General features: G+C 41.2%; 1 protein-coding gene across 1 annotated transcript in view; it reads right to left on the bottom strand.

Moving 5' to 3' along the window:
• Positions 1-19,055, bottom strand: part of SPTLC2 (serine palmitoyltransferase long chain base subunit 2) — an 88,256-nt gene that overhangs the window by 25,316 nt on the left and 43,885 nt on the right. Inside the window, exons 7-9 of the mRNA XM_084793199.1 lie at positions 15,146-15,251; positions 13,923-14,142; positions 10,521-10,647 (exon numbers count right to left, since the gene is read on the bottom strand). Of these exons, the coding sequence (XP_084649325.1) occupies positions 10,521-10,647; positions 13,923-14,142; positions 15,146-15,251 (453 nt within the window). The remainder of the gene's footprint in view (positions 1-10,520; positions 10,648-13,922; positions 14,143-15,145; positions 15,252-19,055) is intronic.

Raw genomic sequence — 19,055 nt, 5'->3', positions numbered from 1 at the left:
TGCAATTCCTAGCAACACATGGAGGCTCACAACCATCTATACAGTGATCTAATGTGCATTGTATACACAATAAATAAATCTAAAACAAACAAACAAACCGGACAATAACTAAAGGCAAAAATAACACTAAAATGTTTTCTGTAATGGTGGCAAACAGTTGAGGGTCGTTAGGGTAATTCCTGCCTATCTTATGAGTCTCATTATTAGGCTGAAGTTCATTTCCATATCATTAGAAATATATCGATAATATAAAGATTAGAGTTTTAGGAACTTCTATTCCATAATTTTCGCATTTAGATGCCATTTTATCTATGAACTTTATAGAATAAGAATAAAGCTTTCCAACCTTTCTGGGCCAGCTGATTCCATACTCACTGTCACAGGTACCATACAGGACGCACAGAGCTCCATAGTGTCTAGGGCGGGGAAGTTGGGAAAGCATGACTTCGCCTTTATGGATATAGACTTAGACTGAAATCCAGATCATCACATCTAAAAATACCTTAAAGGAGCAAGTGGATCAGAGGAGGGGGTAGGTGAGGATAGAACATGTTTAAAAAAAAAAAATTAACGAAGCTTTAAAACCAAATTGTATTGGTAACTCTGTCCTGATGATTTTCTAACTAACTCAGAGAAAACCCCATGAAAAATAAAACCAAGAGAAATGTTAACTAAAATGTAAGGCAAACCATAGCACGTACCCCTTAAGTTCCATATAAATAGCACTAGGAATAAAAAACAAAACAAAACAAAACAAAACCCAAAAACCGTTGTTAGCCACTTAAGAGCCACAAATGAAAGGAAATCAATGCACCCCTAACAGGCTTCTTATATATGCTGCAGTGCCTCCATGAAGCAGCTGGTGAAGGGGTATTTGTAAAGGCTTTCAGGAAACAAGAGCTAACCGGTTTGTTAATGCTTGGGTAAGGGAGTGGGAACCAGGTTCATCAACTCTGAGCCCCTATTTTGTTAGACTGGCTACCAAGCATCAAAGAGCTGGGCTAGGGCCATTGCCAGACTAAAGGACATCAAAGCATTCAGCCAGGCTTGCCTCTCCAAGGCCAGAGAGCCTGTTCCAAAGCGGCCCCTTGGTTTTCTATCTCCATATAAGACTGAGAGCAGTCTTTTGCTAACACAGGGTGGTAAATTCCTCCGACAAACAGAGTTTATCACCCCCTCCCTTGTACTGACTTAATCCTTTAATTCATTTCAATGCCAAAAAATAGGATTTCCTGAGGACTGCCACAGGATGTGCAACAAGCAGCAGGGGCAAGGGCTTAACGTTGTTGACTCAGTATAATCAACAGTTTAGCAGAATGGTTGGTAATGCAGTCAGTAACACCCGGCCCAGAACAAAAGAACGAAAAGAGGCCAAGAGCCTTTGGGGGAAAAAAAAGAACCAAAATTTAAAGGGTGCCAACTCATTCACCATTGAGTTCCTTGGCCCGCCCCCCTCCTCTCCTTTCCTCTCCCTCAGAGCCAGAACCTTCAGCATCTAGGTAGGCGGTCTACCACTCAGCTACTTCCCTAGACCAGGACAGACAGCCCTAATTTGTCCAAAGACATCTCTGATGGAGCTGGAACAGAGACAGCACAGCTACTCTAGACAGAAGCAAAGGGGTGAGGAATTCTGCCGTGCACAGTGCAGTCAGGCATCCACCTCCAGACCAGAGGGGAGCAAATAAGGGCAACTACTGGAAAAGGCTGTTTGGGTTTAATCAAGTAATTTAGGAGTCAAAGGACAAGGCAGCAAGTTAGGAGTTGACAAACTGACAAATAATGACCATTAAGGAAAACATTATACCATGGCCAAGGCCATGTGTATGGTATTTACTAAAAAAAATTTGGGATTTCGAATTAATAGGCTACAAAAGTATGAGTAGTCCTGCCTCAAAAAACAAAAACAAAACAAAACAAAACAAAAAGTATGAGTAGTCAACATGGGGAAGGAAACCAAACAAACAAAAAAATCAATTCCAAAAAAAAAAAAAAAAAAATTCCAAGCAACCTCACCAATCCTGACCTCAGGTCTAAATCCTCAATTCTCCCTCCTTCTAACTCTAACTCCTGACCCCTGACCCAGGTGTCAAATATTAGGGCCCTAGGCAATGATGTCTCAAAAAAATGATGAAAACTGGCAGCCTAGCTTTATCACCAACATCGCATTTCTTGCCCTCCAATGTCTTTTTCTTCTTTACGGTAACTGGTAGATTTAGTTTTGGTTTCCTCTAATGTAAACAAGCTTTTAAATGCTAGTTTGCTTTCTGACTGAGGTGGTCTTTAAAATGCCACTAGTCTGGTGACAATAATTATCAGTGGTCTGAGTAGAGCATACCAGAATCTTCTTGGGGGTGGGGTTGGAGACAGGGTACCATAGGCTGACCTTGAGTTTCCAATCCTCTTGTGATTACAGGTATGCATCTGGCTTAGAAACCTCATTTTTAGCAAATTCCACAGCAATGGTATTAAACCCAGGTCCATACTGGAGGTACCTGGGTCGCTCTTGTACCTATTTTTAAGCTTTCTTACATATGAACGAAGTCAAACAAACCATGTTAAGATGCCTCTGATGGGGCTGGAGAGATGGCTCAGAGATTAAAAGCACTGCTCTTCCAGAGGTCCTGACTTCAATTCCCAGCAACCATACGGTGACTACAGCCATCTTTAATGTGATCTGATGCCCTCTTCTGGCCTGCACATGTACATATAGGAAGAGCACTGTATATATAAATAATAAAATAAGTAATTAAAAAAAAAAGACAGGGTTTCTCTGTGTAACAGCTCTAGCTGTCCTGGAACTCACTCTGTAGTACAGGCTGGCCTTGAACTCACAGAGATCCACTTGCCTCTTCCTACTAATTGCTGGGATTAAAGACGTGTGCCACCATCACCCGGCAAATAAATAAATCTTAAAAAAAAAAAAAAAAAGATGCCTCTGATATAATTAATAGAGGCTTCTCAGAGTGCACTTTTATGAGCGCCTTCTGATACCAATGAAGATTCTCTCCTTGCACCAAACTGACATCAACCTCTTCCAAGACTTTTTAGACCAAGTCACACTTTAGACTCCCCTGTGTTTGAGGAGTCCAGTGGGGTGAGAATTCCCTAAAGGTAGTATCTTATTGCCCTGTCTGCCTCTGGCGAAGAGTCTGAAGGCAAGGAGCACCCTTACACTACTTCCTCTCCATTGACTTGAATCCTTAACAACAAATCCCTCTATTTCTTGGTTGGAATCAGAACTGAACTCCATTAGCTGCTCTTACCTAGGGCAAGACCTTACTGTAGCTAGTGGTCTCTGCACCTGTTCAGTCCCTCTTGAATAGAACTGCTTTGCTGTATTAAAGAAGTATCTCGGAGCCAGAGGTGAAGCTCTGTGGTAGAGGGCTGGCTCACCACGTGCAAGGGCCTCCGCTGACTGTCCAATGGTGCAGAACAGTATTTTTTTATTTTTATTTTTTAAAGTAAAAGCATCATTGATAGGCTTTCTTCTTTAACATTTCATTACACCATGAAAGCAAACGGCAGGTACATACAGATCTGACATTTAGCATTGCTTCTTGTTTGTTTTGTTTTGTTTTCTGGGACAGGGTTTCTCTGTGTAGCCTTGGCTGTCCTGGACTCACTTTGTAGACCAGGCTGGCCTTGAACTCACAACGATCCACCTGCCTTTGCCTCCCAAGTGCTGGCATTAAACGTGTGCGCCACCACACCCAGAATAGATCCAACATTTAGATAAAACCAGTCCTTTGGCATATTCTCATTTCTGGCTGGCCAGATGTCAGAAGATAACTGGCCCTTGTTACTGGCGTATACTTATTAAGTCATCCTGTAGCAACACTTGTGAAGCTGAGGGACTGCTGTGACCAACTCTTCTTAACAAAGCTCCCAGAAACAATTCCAGGGGAAAGAAGCAATGCCAATCATGTGATGTGCAAAGTAGGCATGTTCTTCAACGTAGACTAGGCCACAGCGGCCACAAACCAAAACAAAGAGTAAAACTATGTCTTAGCTCAAATCTTTAAAATAAATCTGGCCATAAAATAAAGCTACTGCTGGACATGGTGGTACACACCTTTAATCCCAGCACTCTGGAGGCAGAGGCAGATTTCGAGGCCAGTCTGGACTACAAAGCAAGTTCTAGGACAGCCAGAGTTGTGTTCTGTTACACAGAGAAACCCTGACTTGAAAAACCAATGAAATAAAATAAGAAAAAAAAAAAAAACTACACAAAAAATTAAAATAGAACTAAGCAAATCAATTTATCTGCTTTAATCCTTGAATATGTAAGAGCTTAGCCTCCCCATAGCATGCAATCATATCTCCAGATGAGGGGCCTCTGGTTCAGGGCTCCTTTCCCACCCCAGGGGAACCCAAATGCCTTTCTTAGGTTTCCTACTAAGAAAGTGTTCCATTTAGTGGCCAAGTATATATCTGCTAAAGGGCTGGCTTCTGGCCTGACACTTATGGGCATCTTAACAATCCAAGTGACTGAAACAAAAGACACAGAAAGAAGTTTCTTACTGCAAAAAACTGTTATTTGCATTTGGATTTTGAGAAGAGATGAGAGTGGAAGAAGAGCACACAGATCACATCCCTTCAAAAGCTCCTGAGCATCTGAACAGAGGGGTAAAGTGGCTGCTGAGTCAGAGGAGGCAGGCAGGCAATGCCCCAGTGGCTGTCATATGTCATTCATTAGGAAACTCAGGTGTTTTGTGGAAAATTATCTGGAATGATAGAAATAGGCCATTAAACGGTGTGCTTTAATAAAACATTGACTACTGTCAGAAGTAGAAGCAGACGGACTGAGGAAAGCCAAATCCTATTTGGAAACAGGATACAGAGAGAACTTGCCCCTCATGTGAGCTCACATTTCCCCACCTGTAAAGTGGTCTTAATGCTTACAGATTTTAAAAAGCTTAATCTATTGGTTAAAAGGCCTTTTTTATTAGACAATGAAGCAGCTAATTTATTAAAGGAATTTTTTTCCTTTTATTTATGGCAATTTATAAGAGACTCCACAGGGTGTGGGGGGAGACTCATTTAATTTTGATTAAGCATGTTGGATCTAACTTAGGTACTGTAGGGAATTTCAGTTTCATGGAGGACAGACAGTGTGGAAGGAGGGCAGAGGAAACTAAGAAGAGAACAAGGCGAGCAAAGAAGAATGTGTACCAGCTCTCCCCAGGAGCCTCACCCTGCCGTTCTGCATGACAGTCTTCATTTGACTCCAGCAGGTGCCTGATAAATGCTGACACAAACACTTCTTGACAGTAGGGCTCTAGGCACTAAGTCACAGGCCCGGGGTCCTGGCCTACAGCTCAGCACTGGAATAACTGCTCAAATGTGCAAGGATGAAACTGCCCACTGGGAAGTGCACTCTCCCTTTTGCCTTCTTTTCTAATCACTGTACCATGCTCATTACCTCCTCTCCCCCACTGATGTGGAGGAGTTTCTAAACAAACGCCACTAAAACACAATAATAAAGGAAAAAGCAGAAGGCAAACACTCCCCGGCTTGGAAGGCAGTGCTGGGGGCTGATCAATCAGCTGAGGGTCCTGAGCAGCAGCAGCAGCTGTCTACAAGATCATACCGGTGCTTAGTGTCTCCTTCTCCTTAATTAGCTGCTGACAGTTCCCTGGATCATTTAACACAGCATTAGCAAGTTGACTACTGGGTTAATTGAAACATGCCAAACCTAAGTGTAACTAAACTTCAAGCTACCCAAGTTCTCCTACACCAGTAACAGAATTTACATAGGGTCTTTAGAAACTAAGTGCAAACAGTAAAGTTTTCCACATGGAAAGTGGCTTCTGTAATCACCTTAAAAGCTACCTGTTAAAATCTATGTATCGAGTTTTGTCTTTGATCAGGCCACGCTGGTAACATCCAACCACACAAACAACAACTGTACAGAAAGCACTAACATCCAAGTGCAGTTCTGGGATTTTTCTTTCTTTCCTTCTTTTTTCTTTTTCTTTGCTTTTCGAGACAGGGTTTCTCTGTGTAGCCTTGGCTGTCCTGGACTCTATGTAGACCAGGCTGGCTTCGAACTCACAGAGATCCACCCGCCTCTGCCTCCCGAGTGCTGGGATTAAAAGGCATGTGCCACCACACCAGGCGTCAGTTCTGTGATCTTAAAAGAATGTCTTAGTTGATTTTTTATGGATATTTAATTTTGATTCATAAAAAAATTCTTAGAATATGGGCAGTGGTGCCTGAAGGACAATCTAGGTCTCACTTTTCTACTCATAGGCTTGTTCTGACTTGATATCGCCACTGCAAGAGGACCACTAGCAAACCTAAGGGGATATGGGAAGGGCCAGCCAGAAGGAAGGATACAGGAGTGTTGTAAAGATGGGCAGAAATGCAGCTCCCTGGCTGTCTGCAGCTTTCCTAAGCAGAATTCTCCTAACAGCAGCCACAGAGTATCTCACTTTGAATCTTATTTTAGGCATTTTATTATGCTTAATGAATTATTCTGAAGATCTACTAAGAAAGCAATAGATTCATATAGTAACATGCAGCCTTATAGAAATAAAAGTAGACAGTTCTCCCCAGCTACCTACTCCCAGGAAGCAGTGCTGGGGGTTTTGTTCTGAAACGGGCTTTTCTGGTTGTAAGCTCCAATGTTAAACGTCTCTGTTTTGCTCCATCAATCCTCAGTGGCGTCTGGGAAAGGCCTTCTAGAACATGTTTCCTCCTTGAATCACTACCAATTTGCATGGTATTACTAATTCTAATTCTTCTTTTGGCTATTTATCTTCATAAATTTAGAAACAAAACATCAATGTCAAAACTTGTTCATAAATTTATGGTAAACTCTCTCTTTTTTCTTGTCTTTGGTTTTTTGAGACAGAGTTTCTCTGTGCAGCCCTGGCTGTCCTGGAACTCCCTCTGTAGACCAGTCTGGCCTCAAACTCAGAGATCCACCTGCTTCTTCTGCCTCCCCAGTGCTGGGATTAAAGCCACTGTGGTAGACTGTTGATTTTTTTTACTAAGCATAGAAACAGCAGTAGGAGAGTACACTGAAGTCCTGGGGAAATAATTTTTGAACAGCTTCACTCCATGGCTCAGGTTGGCTTGAACTCACTAGGTTGATCAGGCTGGCTTCAAACTTGCAGCAATCCTCCTGCCTTAGCCTTCCAAGAACTGGGATCACTGGCATTTGCTAGTGTGCTTCACTGGGGAAAGAATTTTGAAGCCTCTGAAGATGTTTGCCAAGCTCACTGAAAGGTAAGCAAGCTAAACTTGCAGGCACACAGTGGAGACCTGCACAGATCACTCCACAGTTCTAGTGACACCTCAAGGTAGCTAATTACCTACACATCCATAAACAGAATAAACAAAAAGGTTGCTCAAACACTCTGGACCACTGTAAAAGTGAAAGCAAGTGAAGGCGAACCTCATACTCAACAGAAATTCTCAGTGTGATACAAAGTTGATAGCGAATTGTACTAAGAAATATACAACATGACTGATTTATGTTGGAATATTCTATTCCCACAAGTGTAATAGAATGTAAAATTTCATGTAGCAGAACCTACGTGACATTATTGAAAATAAAAAAACTTATATATTGTAACCGTGGCTCATTGCAAACCCGCTACCCTGCTAACCATTTAAACACTATGAAATGCCCACCTACCTGTCTACTTGCTTTACGTCCTGCAAAACTGAGAACACGGCATAGACTTTCCAATGACACCATACAATTTACACGCCTCCCACTTGTGCATGCACCAAGGTCAATAGGCCTTCACACGGCATTTGAATGTTATAAGGACTGGCTTTACACTGGGGCTCCCCCGCTGTCTTCATGGGCATTTGTACATGCCATAGGGCACACTGAATAGTGTAATAATATGGCACAACACATTTTTTGTTTTTGTTGTTTTACAAGACAGGGTTTCTCTCTATAACCCTGGCTGTCCTGGAACTCACAGAGATCTGCTTGTCGCTACCTCCTGAGTTCTGGGATTAAAGGTATGTGCCACCTCCACCTGGCAGCACAATTCATTTAAACAACTTCAGCAGACAGGTGCCAAATCCCCTGAGGAAGGGCTGAAATATGAAATATGCTCTCCATAGCCTCCTCCTCAGATTCATGCGGAGCTAACAATGTCGGTGATGTGCAAGGAATGCTCATGACAGTGGGTTCTGTGAGCTAACTCGCTTAAGATTTTCAAGCTACTACAGCAAGTGTATCAAGCCTTCCAATAGTCAGTGAAGAAACTGACAGATGATTCCAGTGCCCCCCATCTGAGTCGTAGCAGTGCAATCATGTTATCTGACCACATGTCTGTGGAGTAAAGACAACTATCCCTGTTGTGCTGACTGAACTCCTAACCCACAGAATTTGTGAGCATAAGAAAGCTGTCACACAACTAAGCTTTGGTGGTGGCTAGAGAAGAGAAACCTGGAAAAGCAGTGCTAATCCAACACTGTCCCTAACTGCCATATTTCATTTACATCAGATAACTTCAATGAGTACATATAAGTTGTTTGTTCACAAGAAATTCATCATGTAATCTAGGCTCTAAGAAATTACCAATATGGGCCGGGCGTGGTGGTGTACTAGGGAGGCAGAGGCAGACAGATTGAGTGCGAGGCCAACCTGGTCTACAAAGTGAGTCCAGGACAGCCAAGGCTACAGAGAGAAACCCTGTCTCAAAACAAAACAAAACAAAACAACAACAAAAAAAAAAAAAGAAAGAAAGAAAGAAAGAAAAGAAAAAAGAAAAAGAGGAGGAAGAAAAAGAAATTACCAATATGAACATTGATGGTGCATACCTTTTCCTAATCTAGATCTATGCACCAAACTAAATCTGTGTAACAAACTAGTAAGGTCACTGTACTATCTGTCTCTGCATGCATGTGCACCTCATATGCAAACACACTCTCTTCAGTAAAGCCACATCAGAAAGAGAAGCAATAAATCTGTGTTATTGGGGTTTTAAAATATATTTTGTTTATTTTATGTATGAGTGCTCTATCTGCATGTATACCTGCAGGCTAAAAGAGGGCATCAGATCACGGTATAGATGGTTGTGAGCCACCATGTGGTTCCTGGGAACTGAACTCAAGACCTCTGGAAGAACACACAGTCCTCTTAACTGCTGAGCCATCTCTCCAGCCCCCATCTGTGCTATTGTTAACAGGAGGTGATTCACATAGCTCCAATTCTGTGTGCAACACTAGTACTTTCTTCCTGCATAGGCAAATTCATAAAACCGAAGCTGCCAATACTATTTCTAAAAGTCTTTCCATGAGGTAACAAGGAGCTTTGACAGATGGGAACAAATATAAAGTCAGTTTGGGTTTCAGAGAGGTCTAACTCAAAACAGACATCCAACTTAACTGTTTCCAATACAGGCTGCAGCCCACCTATAGTGCCATGTACTACAGAGTGGAGAGCCCAAGGCTGAGGACATTAAATCTGCTATAGCCACAATGCCTCAGAAGCAGCAAGAGAGCAAGTAATTAAGTTCATATCATACTGCTAATAGAAAACCTTTTTATCTTCTTACTTGTTTTTATGAGCTAGGATCTCCAGTAGCCCAGGCTGGCCTCAAGATAGCTAAGGATGATCTTGAATAATTAATCTTCCTGTCTCCACTTCCCAAGTGCTAAGATTACAGCCTTGTGTCACAGTGTTCCACCCCCACAAAGACTTTTAAAAGTAAAAGCCACAAAAACAGACTCAATTACCCTCATTTCATAGTGACTGGTCAACACTGCCCCCTGGTGATACCAGGAAGTAAACAAGGCAGCAACTTTTATTTTTAATTATGTTTAAGTACCTGCATCTCTTCTGGATGCATATCCCACCAATGACAAAAATAGATTTAAGATGAACTTCATTATATACTGTTCATTAACTAGAAACTTTATGAAAATTTTAAATCAAAGGCATTTACTCTGGAAACATGCTATTGATGATACACATCACCATGTACTGAATTACATGTCCACATAACAAGATGGGATTAAGAGAGACCCTGATGGTTAGTCCCAGCACTGGGGAGGCAGAGGCAAATAGATCTCTGAGTTTGAGGCCAGCCTGGTCTACAAAGTGAGTCCAGGACAGCCAAGGGTACACAGAGAAACCTTATCTAACAACAACACTCTGACAGCAAATGTCCTAAACTTAAGCATAGTAGGACAACAAGGAGAGTCTCATCATGTGTAACTCAGGCATGGTGGCACACACTTTTAATCCCAGCACTTTGGAAACAGAGGCTATGAGCTCAAGGCCATCTGGGTCTACACAAAGAGTTCCAGGACAGCCAGGGCAACCGAGAAACCCTGTCTCTAGATAGATAGGTGGACGGACGGACAGACAGACAGACAGACAGTGAGTGCACCTAACACACTGAAAAGTGTTTTTGGTCAGCAAAGCCTCACAGTGATGCCATGCTGGAAGCTTGGCTCCTCATTTAGGGAAAAAATCTACACCAAAAGAGCACAGTTGGCTGCTAAGTTTTTACTAAGTTGGAAAGTGCTTCCTGAAAAAGACTTACCAAGACTAGTGCCATCCTGCCCCATGATGCACTTCATGGAGGTGATGATCTGCTCCATCACAGGTGGTGACATCGACGTGGCGTACACAGCACTGTGAGAATGTGTGCGTAGGTAGTTTATCAGCTCCTGTGGAAGCACAGGCAGATACTGAGAGGCAGTTTCCATGCATACAGTTATGCAAGCACTTCCTTCCAGGTAGTTCTGGACTCTTCCTTTCCACAGGCTGGAACAGGTGCTAAGCTGAGACTCAAGGCTAGCTCATATTGTTGACATCGCACCAATGACAAAGACAAAAACAAAGCGTTTCGTAGGGCAAATGGCTTTTCTATGCACACAATTCACAGCAAGGGTGGCACAGACACCTAAACACAGAGAACACTGATGTAACATATTCATCTCCGTGCACTGATGGATGTGCTGGCATAGTCTCTGGAACCCGGAACAATGCTCCTCTCTGTAACTGCCTCATTGTCAACATCTAGAAAGCAGCCACCACCTTCTCCATGACTTTTCATTTTGTGCTGTTTCTTCACTTTTTAGAAACTTTTCTGTGGTTCTAAGCAAAACCAATAAAATTGAAATTGTAATGATCAAAGGTAGCATTTTGGCCTTAAACTTTCTGGAGCAAAGAAAACATTGTGTGATATTTACAACTCTGACAGGCCAAGTGTGAAGGCTCCTAATCCTGTAATGTGGAGGTGGGGTGGGGGATGGGGGTGGGGGGTGTAGGAGGCTCAAGAGGTCAAAGTCATTCTTGGCTATACAGCAAGAACTCTAACAAACAAACAAGGTGGTCACATTTTCCTGACTTAGAGACTTCCATAACTTCCTGATCACGTCAGGACAGAAAGTCTAACTGAAGTTTGTTTCAGAGCTAGCTTAGGAAAACTGCTTCTGGGGTGATTTGACTAGTCTAATATTTGCATCTATCCACCAAATACCTGTAAGGATTGAACAGCATGGCATCAAGGAGGGACAGAGCCTGCTATCAGGTCACAGATTCCTCTCTCTTTCACGTGGCGTCCTTTACAGTAACACTATCTTTCATGTAGAACTGGTCCATAACTGCTGGATCCAGCTCACTCATCAGAATTCCCAGGGTTTGATCTGTCTGCCTGGCTGCCCAACACTGGCAAATGCAAAGTAGTAGTCAGAATTTATGTGCCCCCCATAACCCACTAAAGAAAACTGCACTACAAAATTCTATTTCTCTCTGGAAATTCTGGATGTAGGTGCCCTTCACAAGAAGGCTTTGTGAAATTCTTACAAGAAGAAAAGGAGGTTTGAACTGAGTGAAGTTCCTCAGGGAGGTGCAAGCAGGAAAACTAGCTGATACCACATGCCCTTAAAACAAAGCATGCCTTGCCGGAAAACTTGCTATTCTCAATGAGTGTACAGACTTCTTGCTTCCTGCTTATTAGTTTTGTCATTTAGTACTATATATCCTTCCAGAGTATTCTACTTATCACTTGGGGTAGTAAAACATCCTGAGATCCTGGAGCTGTGCTATATTGCTGACGGAGACCAAACTGCTAGCAGCTTCTTGGTCCCTTAAAAAAAAGTTTAGTTTCTCTTAGCATGAATCTATGAACAAGCAACAACTAAAGAAAATCAATTAAACTACATCTCTTTCTCTCCTATTCTATGAGTTATGGTAGTTGTCTTACAAAATTTCAGGTTTCTTTAACTAATTTTATGTTAACTTTAAAAAAAATTAATAAGCCGGGCGTGGTGGCGCATGCCTTTAATCCCAGCACTCGGGAGGCAGAGGCGGGCGGATCATTGTGAGTTCGAGGCCAGCCTAGTCTACAAAGTGAGTCCAGGACAGCCAAGGCTACAGAGAGACCCTGTCTCAAAAAAAACAAAACAAAACAAAAAAAAACCCAAAAAAATTAATAATAAAATGTGGTAGCTTGGCCAGGCATGGTGGTGCACACCTTTAATCCCAGCACTCGGGAGGCAGAGGGAGATTGATACGAGTTCAAGGCCAGCCTGGTCTACAAAAAGTGAGTCTAGGATATCCAGGGGTTGTTACACAGAGAAATCCTGTCTGGAAAAACAAAAAACAAACAAACAGAGAAAAACAGAAAACAGAACAACACAACAACAAACCCCCCCAAACTCAAACATCTGCCCCCCAGCCCCGACAATAAAATAAAATGCGTTAGCTTTTGTTACTGTTGTGAGTTAATGCTGAACATGTCTGCTGGCAGTAGAGGCAAATATAGTTCTGTCTCTCTTGCCAGACACTGTGGTAGCCCTGGGCTTTCCATTAGAGCATGGAAAGCACTAGCTAACGACAACAGCCACACTGTATACATTGAGAATGGCTACTCTTTAATGCTCCAATTGTTTAGTTTTAAGAAGAAATCAAGAGCATTTTTGAGCCTGCATGCATTTCTCAATGATGTTACAGCAAGTTTTTCTTTTCTGTGACACTGAGAGTCAAATCAAGGGCAGCACACATGCTGGGCCAGTTCTTTACTACTGAGGTATAGGCCTGGCTCAAGATTTTTAAGTAATATAAAATATAAGCCACATTCCATCATAGTCACCTTTGTAAAGCATATAATTCAATGGATTTTGGCATAGTCAGAACCTTACTATTATTTAATTTTAGAACATTTTCATAATCCTATAAGAAAACATGGTACTCATTAGCAGTTACTTTCCATTTCCCCATCTCCTTAACCCCTGGCAACTTCTAAATCTCTATTCTGTTTCCATATCTGTTCTTTAAAAAACCATCACACAACATGACCTTTTGTGATTCACTTCAGCTCACATGTCTGCAAAATGTATCTGTGTTGTAGCATAAGCTCACATCATTTTAAGACCAGCACATTACAAACCAGCCATACTTATTTACTGATAAGGAAACTAAAAAGTTAAAAATAATTTTCTCAAGAGATTACAAAGCCCAGACACATTCAAATGCAGTGTCCATGATTTTGCGTGTATTCTTAACTGCCTTAGAGGCCATACATAAAGCTAAAAAGTAGACGCTTTGCAGTGTCTTAGAGCTAACAACACCTCTTGTTTTTCGTGCATTACGATCTTCCATTCCCGCTGGCTGCTGTGACAATCCTTTGAAAGTGTGAGCATAACTCAAACCCTGAACAGAAGACTGTGGCAAACAGGAAGCACCACTGTGTGCTCTTTTACAAAAGAGTATTCTGTATCTCAGACCAGAATGTAGTTGAGAAAGAACTACAATGAGCAAACAACAAACAATGAACAGAACAGTCTTTAGCTCAGTGAGAGCATCTGAGGTAGGGGGTCCACCAGCACTAGAACATGAGCCACAAGAACATTCAAGATTGCCATATCCCAGTTCAAGACCCCATCTACTAGGCAGCCTTTCTCAATCTCTAACTGGCCACTCTAGAGGCCTGTTTTACCTTCTTGCCTCCAATGTATCCTCCGGAAGCACCGAAGCTCTTTGTGAATGTTCCCATCATAACATCTACATCCTCAGGATCCAAGCCAAAGTAGTCTACCACGCCTCGTCCTGAAGGGCCCAGGGCCCCGATGCTGTGCGCCTCGTCCAGATACAAGTACGCCTTGTACTTCTTCTTGAGAGCAATCACCTCAGGAAGGCGAACAATAGACCCCTCCATGCTGTCAAAACAGGGTGTAAAACACACACACACACACACACACACACACACACACACACACACACGGTTTTAAACTCTCAAAATTAGCCATTGGGTACTTTATTTTTAATGTTTTGAGGTTATTGCTTTTCAACAAGTCTGAAAATTCCACTTCTGGTTTTAAATGAAGCTATGTGGTATACTGACTTGACTGGAACAGGAGAGGTTGACATTATAACTGGCTTTATTTCACAACAGGAAGAATTAAAGTTACAGCAGATGGTTTGTTTTCTGGGGCCTTGCATATGCGGGGGAAACACTCTACCACCTAGCCATATCCCCAGGCCACAAGTTCTTCTAAATCTGAAGTTACAAGCAACATTAGGCTTTGCATTCATTATACATGCCTTGAGTTCCTGCCCAGGGCTTCCCCCAATAGACTATGGCAGAGGATATGCAAGCCAAATAAACTATTTTCTGTCCAGATTGTTTTTGGTCGTGGCCTTTATCACAGCAATAAAAACCTAACTAAGACAGGCTGTCCATATTAACAAAAGGAAAACATATCTGAGTTTAAAAATATGGCCTGAAGTGAGGGAATGTGCCTGTAAATCTCAGCACCCGAGGCAGAGAATCAGGAGTTCAAGGTCAGTGTGGGATACATGAGGCCATGTCTTAAAAAATAAAAAGTAACTTGTTTTATTTATTTTGATGTTAATTTGTTTTGTGTGAGACTGGAGATTGAACTGAGGGTGGGCCTCAAATAGATGGCTCACCTGTCTCAGCCTCCAGCTTTGTAATTTGCATTTAATAAAGTGGGCTCTTTATGTGTAAGCTTTTCATAAACAGTAGAAAATGACCTCACTAAGGACCTGGAGGCTTTGTGCTCAGTGCAGCCTCTGACTCCAAGTATTTTTAACAAATTACAAACCCTGTTTCCTTAGTTTCCAGAGGGGGCTGGTCTGCCAGCCCTTCATAACTTTGTAGGCTTAGGCCATAGTTGAGGCAGTAGAGAGATTACTTACCTATATATGCCTTCCACAAGGATTAGGATTTTCTTCCAGGGCCTTCTTGTCCGAGGCTGACCATAAACAATGGCATCTTTCAAAAGCTTCTCCAAGCTTTGCATGTCTATGGAACAAAGAAAGAATTCAGTCCTAAATCATCTTTTTCCTAACAGTATTAGAAAAATGTAAATATACATGTCTTATTCAATAATGCCTCAGACAGCAAAGGACACAAACATAATTAGAGTTGAGCAGAAAAGATAAGTGAATTATTCCCACCTTACTTGACATCTAAATGAGACAAATGTTCAAAGCTATCAATAAGATTAAATGACTGGTAAATGACTGCTTCAGTTGTTAGGCAAAAAATGCCTACTGTTTTATGTTAAATTCTCTGCTATTGAGTTGGCTTTTCTTTCTTTTTTAAATTAAACTGCATTTCTAAGTGATTCATTCAGAAATAACTGTATAAAGACCAAGCATGAGCCAGGCACAGTGGCTCACACCTGTAATCCCAGCACTTGGGAGGCAGAGGCAGGGAGATCTGTGTGAGTTCAAGGTCAGTCTGTTCTACAAAGTGAGTCCAAGACAGCTAAGGCTAGACAGAAAACCTTTGATTCTGTGTTCTTTATTGTTTATCATTGAAAGAGGAGATCAAACTGGCCAACTTTGTCCTGTTTATTAATCAGACTTTGAAGCCGGTGTGATGGCACACACCTTTAGTCTCAGTACTCGGAAGGCAGGGGCAGGTAGATCTCTGTGAGTTCGAGGCAAGCCTGGCCTACAAAATGAGTCCAGGACAGCCAGGGCTTGTTACACAGAGAAACTCTGTCTGGAGAAACAATATATCAAACAAACAAAAAAATCAGACTTTGATAAGAAAGGTAAACAATGTAATAAAAAAATATTCAAAAGGTCACGACTAATTCCTGATTGTTTTGTGGTTCTTGCTATTGGTAGTTTATTGTATATATGTAATAATATAAATATATATGTAAAAAAAGAAATCCTTTAAAAAAAAAGTCCCAAGTGTGTTATACTTTTATTATTTGCAGCACCACAATCATACTGCCTGACAAAAGGCAGCACTCAACAGTAATCCTGCCTGACCCAGAACCTCTGCTTAGCTGTGGAGAGCAGGAAATAAAGACGTCTATACTCAATGTTGTCATTCCTATGTTTATATATAAAAAGGAGATATAAAGTAAACATGGGACTCAACATTTTAAGACAAAAGGAAGATAACAAACAGGAAAAAGAAAGCTGAATGTGACAGTATATGACTGCAATCCCAGCATTAGGATTAAAACAGAAGAATCATTATGAATTCAAAGACAGCCTAGGCTGTATGGTGAGTTCCAGGGTAGCCAAGGCTACATACATAATCAAGCCCCATCTTAAAAATTAAGCAGGCAACTACAGTTAAACAAACAAACAAACAAAAGTCTACAAACTTTAGCAAGAATGCTTGGGCAGATAACTTGCTTACAAAAACATTTCAATCTTTTATCATATACTGCATAAATTCCATGTAAATTAAAAATTTAAATATGCTACAAAACTCCCAAAGGAAAAATGTGATAGAACAGGGCCCTTTCTTTAATGAAGACAGCATTAAGTACAATCTAAAAATCAAAGACTTTTCTTCTTCTTTTTTTGGAGAAAGGGTTTCTCTGTGTAGCCCTGGCTGTCCTGGACTCACTCTGTAGACCAGGCTGGCCTCAAACTCACAGGCATCCACTTGCCTCTGCTATAATTAAGGGCATGAATCACTATGTGTTACCACTGCCCGTCTTCAATGGTATTTTGATGAGTCAAAATAGCAAGACATTTAAATAAAAATGGTAACATAAAAGGACCCATAATAATATAAATTTTGTTTTCAGCAATATTGGATTTATAATCCAATAATGAATCTGAAATGAAAGCCAAGTGGATCTCTGAGTTTGAGGCTGGCCTGGTCTACAGACTGAGTTCTAGGACAGCCAGGGCTACACAGAGAAACCCTATCTTGAAAATCCAAAAGATAATACAAAAAGCTCCTAATATCAATAAAAATATACCATCTTAAAAATGGGACCCAGCTTAAAGAAGTATATAAAATACAATAGCGGCATTAAAAAAAAATCACTCTACACAGTAAAAAGAAAAATCCAAAATACTGTGTCATTAGATTCAGAAAGATTTAAAATGATATATAACAGGCCACTGGCCAGTGAGTATAAGCAGTGAGTACATGCTTATTATATGTATAATACAATTGGGAAAGGTATTAAAAACATGTACCCTTTTTCATTCACTAGGCACTCCAGAGCTGCTGTACAGGAATCAGACAATTGTGCAAATATGTGAGTGTCGTGCTGGTTCTAGTTAAAAAAAAAAATTAGAAAGGATTTAAGATCCAAACAAAGGAGCCGACTAACATTAAAGGATGAGAAAGAGTCACACGCATGGACAAGAGGTTCATACTGTGTATGGTTAAGTTTCACAACAATGAAAAGGTCTCAATGACATACAAGAAAACACTGTCTGTCTCATGTTGGCATAATGTTCTTGCGGACTGTGTATAGTTTACCCTGTTCATTCAAATGCTGACTTCTCCATCCCACTGTCTGGTTTCAATTGGTCATGGCATTGTGATGTCTATTTTATCTATCTCTCTGTCTCCAGTTTGTGTAAACAGTCCATGTTCTCTGTATTGTCAATAAAAGCCAACTAGCCAATGCTGAACAATAACAGAGACATCCTGGTCCACTGAGGGGAGGAGAAAGAGCAGGAAGGACAGGATGGGGCCAGTGGAGAGGACCAGGAAACAGCAGCAGCAACAAACCTAGGATACGAGCAAAGAGCAAGTCTAATGTGGGAAATCTGAATGGGAGGAAACAATACTAGCTTGGAGGTTTAGAATAAAGTAATTATTACACAGCACTATGCTATAGGCTAATTACATAGATCCTAGTCTCTCTGTGTAGTTATTTAGGTATAAAGCTGGTTAAAGAGTAATGGCTGATTATATTAAAATTATAAATCAATATTAACAACCATTTCAACAGTCTCATTGTAGATCATTTTGCCTAAGATAAAGCAAAAAAGAAGGACGTTATTGACGTCCAATCCCCCCCTCCAGAGGTACAGACCTAACAGTTGGTGTATATTATTCTACAGTTTCATCTACACACACATTTTGGCAAGAGAAAGTATTAAACACACAGCTGGATGAGTTTTCTCCCTACGTATGTTTTAAATTATGAAAACTATAATTTTCCTTATAAAGTATTACTTAACAGTGCACAAAGATATTTCCACTTAGGGATCAAGTTTTACATGAAGACACCATTCCCTTTCTTCCTACCATCTCTGTACGTTCCTGTACCTCAACATTTGTCTATTGTACTTTTATTATACATCTATGAATATATGTATGTGCTACATGTATGTTTGTGTGTATACATACATGTACACAAACATATCTGCAGAGGCCAGAGGTTGATGTCATGTTTCTTCCTCAATCATACTCCACCTTACTTTTTGAGATATGGTCTCTCCTCACTAATTCAGCTAGGCTGACTAGCCCCAAAGGTCTTCCCGCCTCCATCTCCCAGTGCTGAATCAGAGGCACGAGCTGTCACAGCCATCTCTGTGTAAGAGTGCTGGGGATCTGGGTCAGGTTTTCACATTTCTGTGGCAGATACCTTACAGAGTGAGCCATCTCTGTGAACCCTGTCTGTTGTGCCTTTTTTAAAAAGTGAAGATTTTTTATTGTATGTTTCTGCATATGAGTGCAAGTATCTGTAGAGGTCAGAAGAGGGTGCAGATGCCCTAGATCTAGAGTCACACACAGTTGTGAGCTGCCTTAAGTGGGTATTGGGAATAACTCAGGTCCTCTGCAAAGTTGTGCACACTCTTTAACCACTGAGCCATCTTTCCA

The sequence above is a fragment of the Acomys minous genome (assembly GCF_964271855.1).
Source record: "Acomys minous genome assembly, chromosome: 8".
Taxonomy (NCBI): Eukaryota; Metazoa; Chordata; class Mammalia; order Rodentia; family Muridae; genus Acomys; species Acomys minous.
The sequence above is the reverse complement of the archived record's forward strand: the minus strand, read 5'-3'. Positions and strand labels throughout refer to the sequence as shown.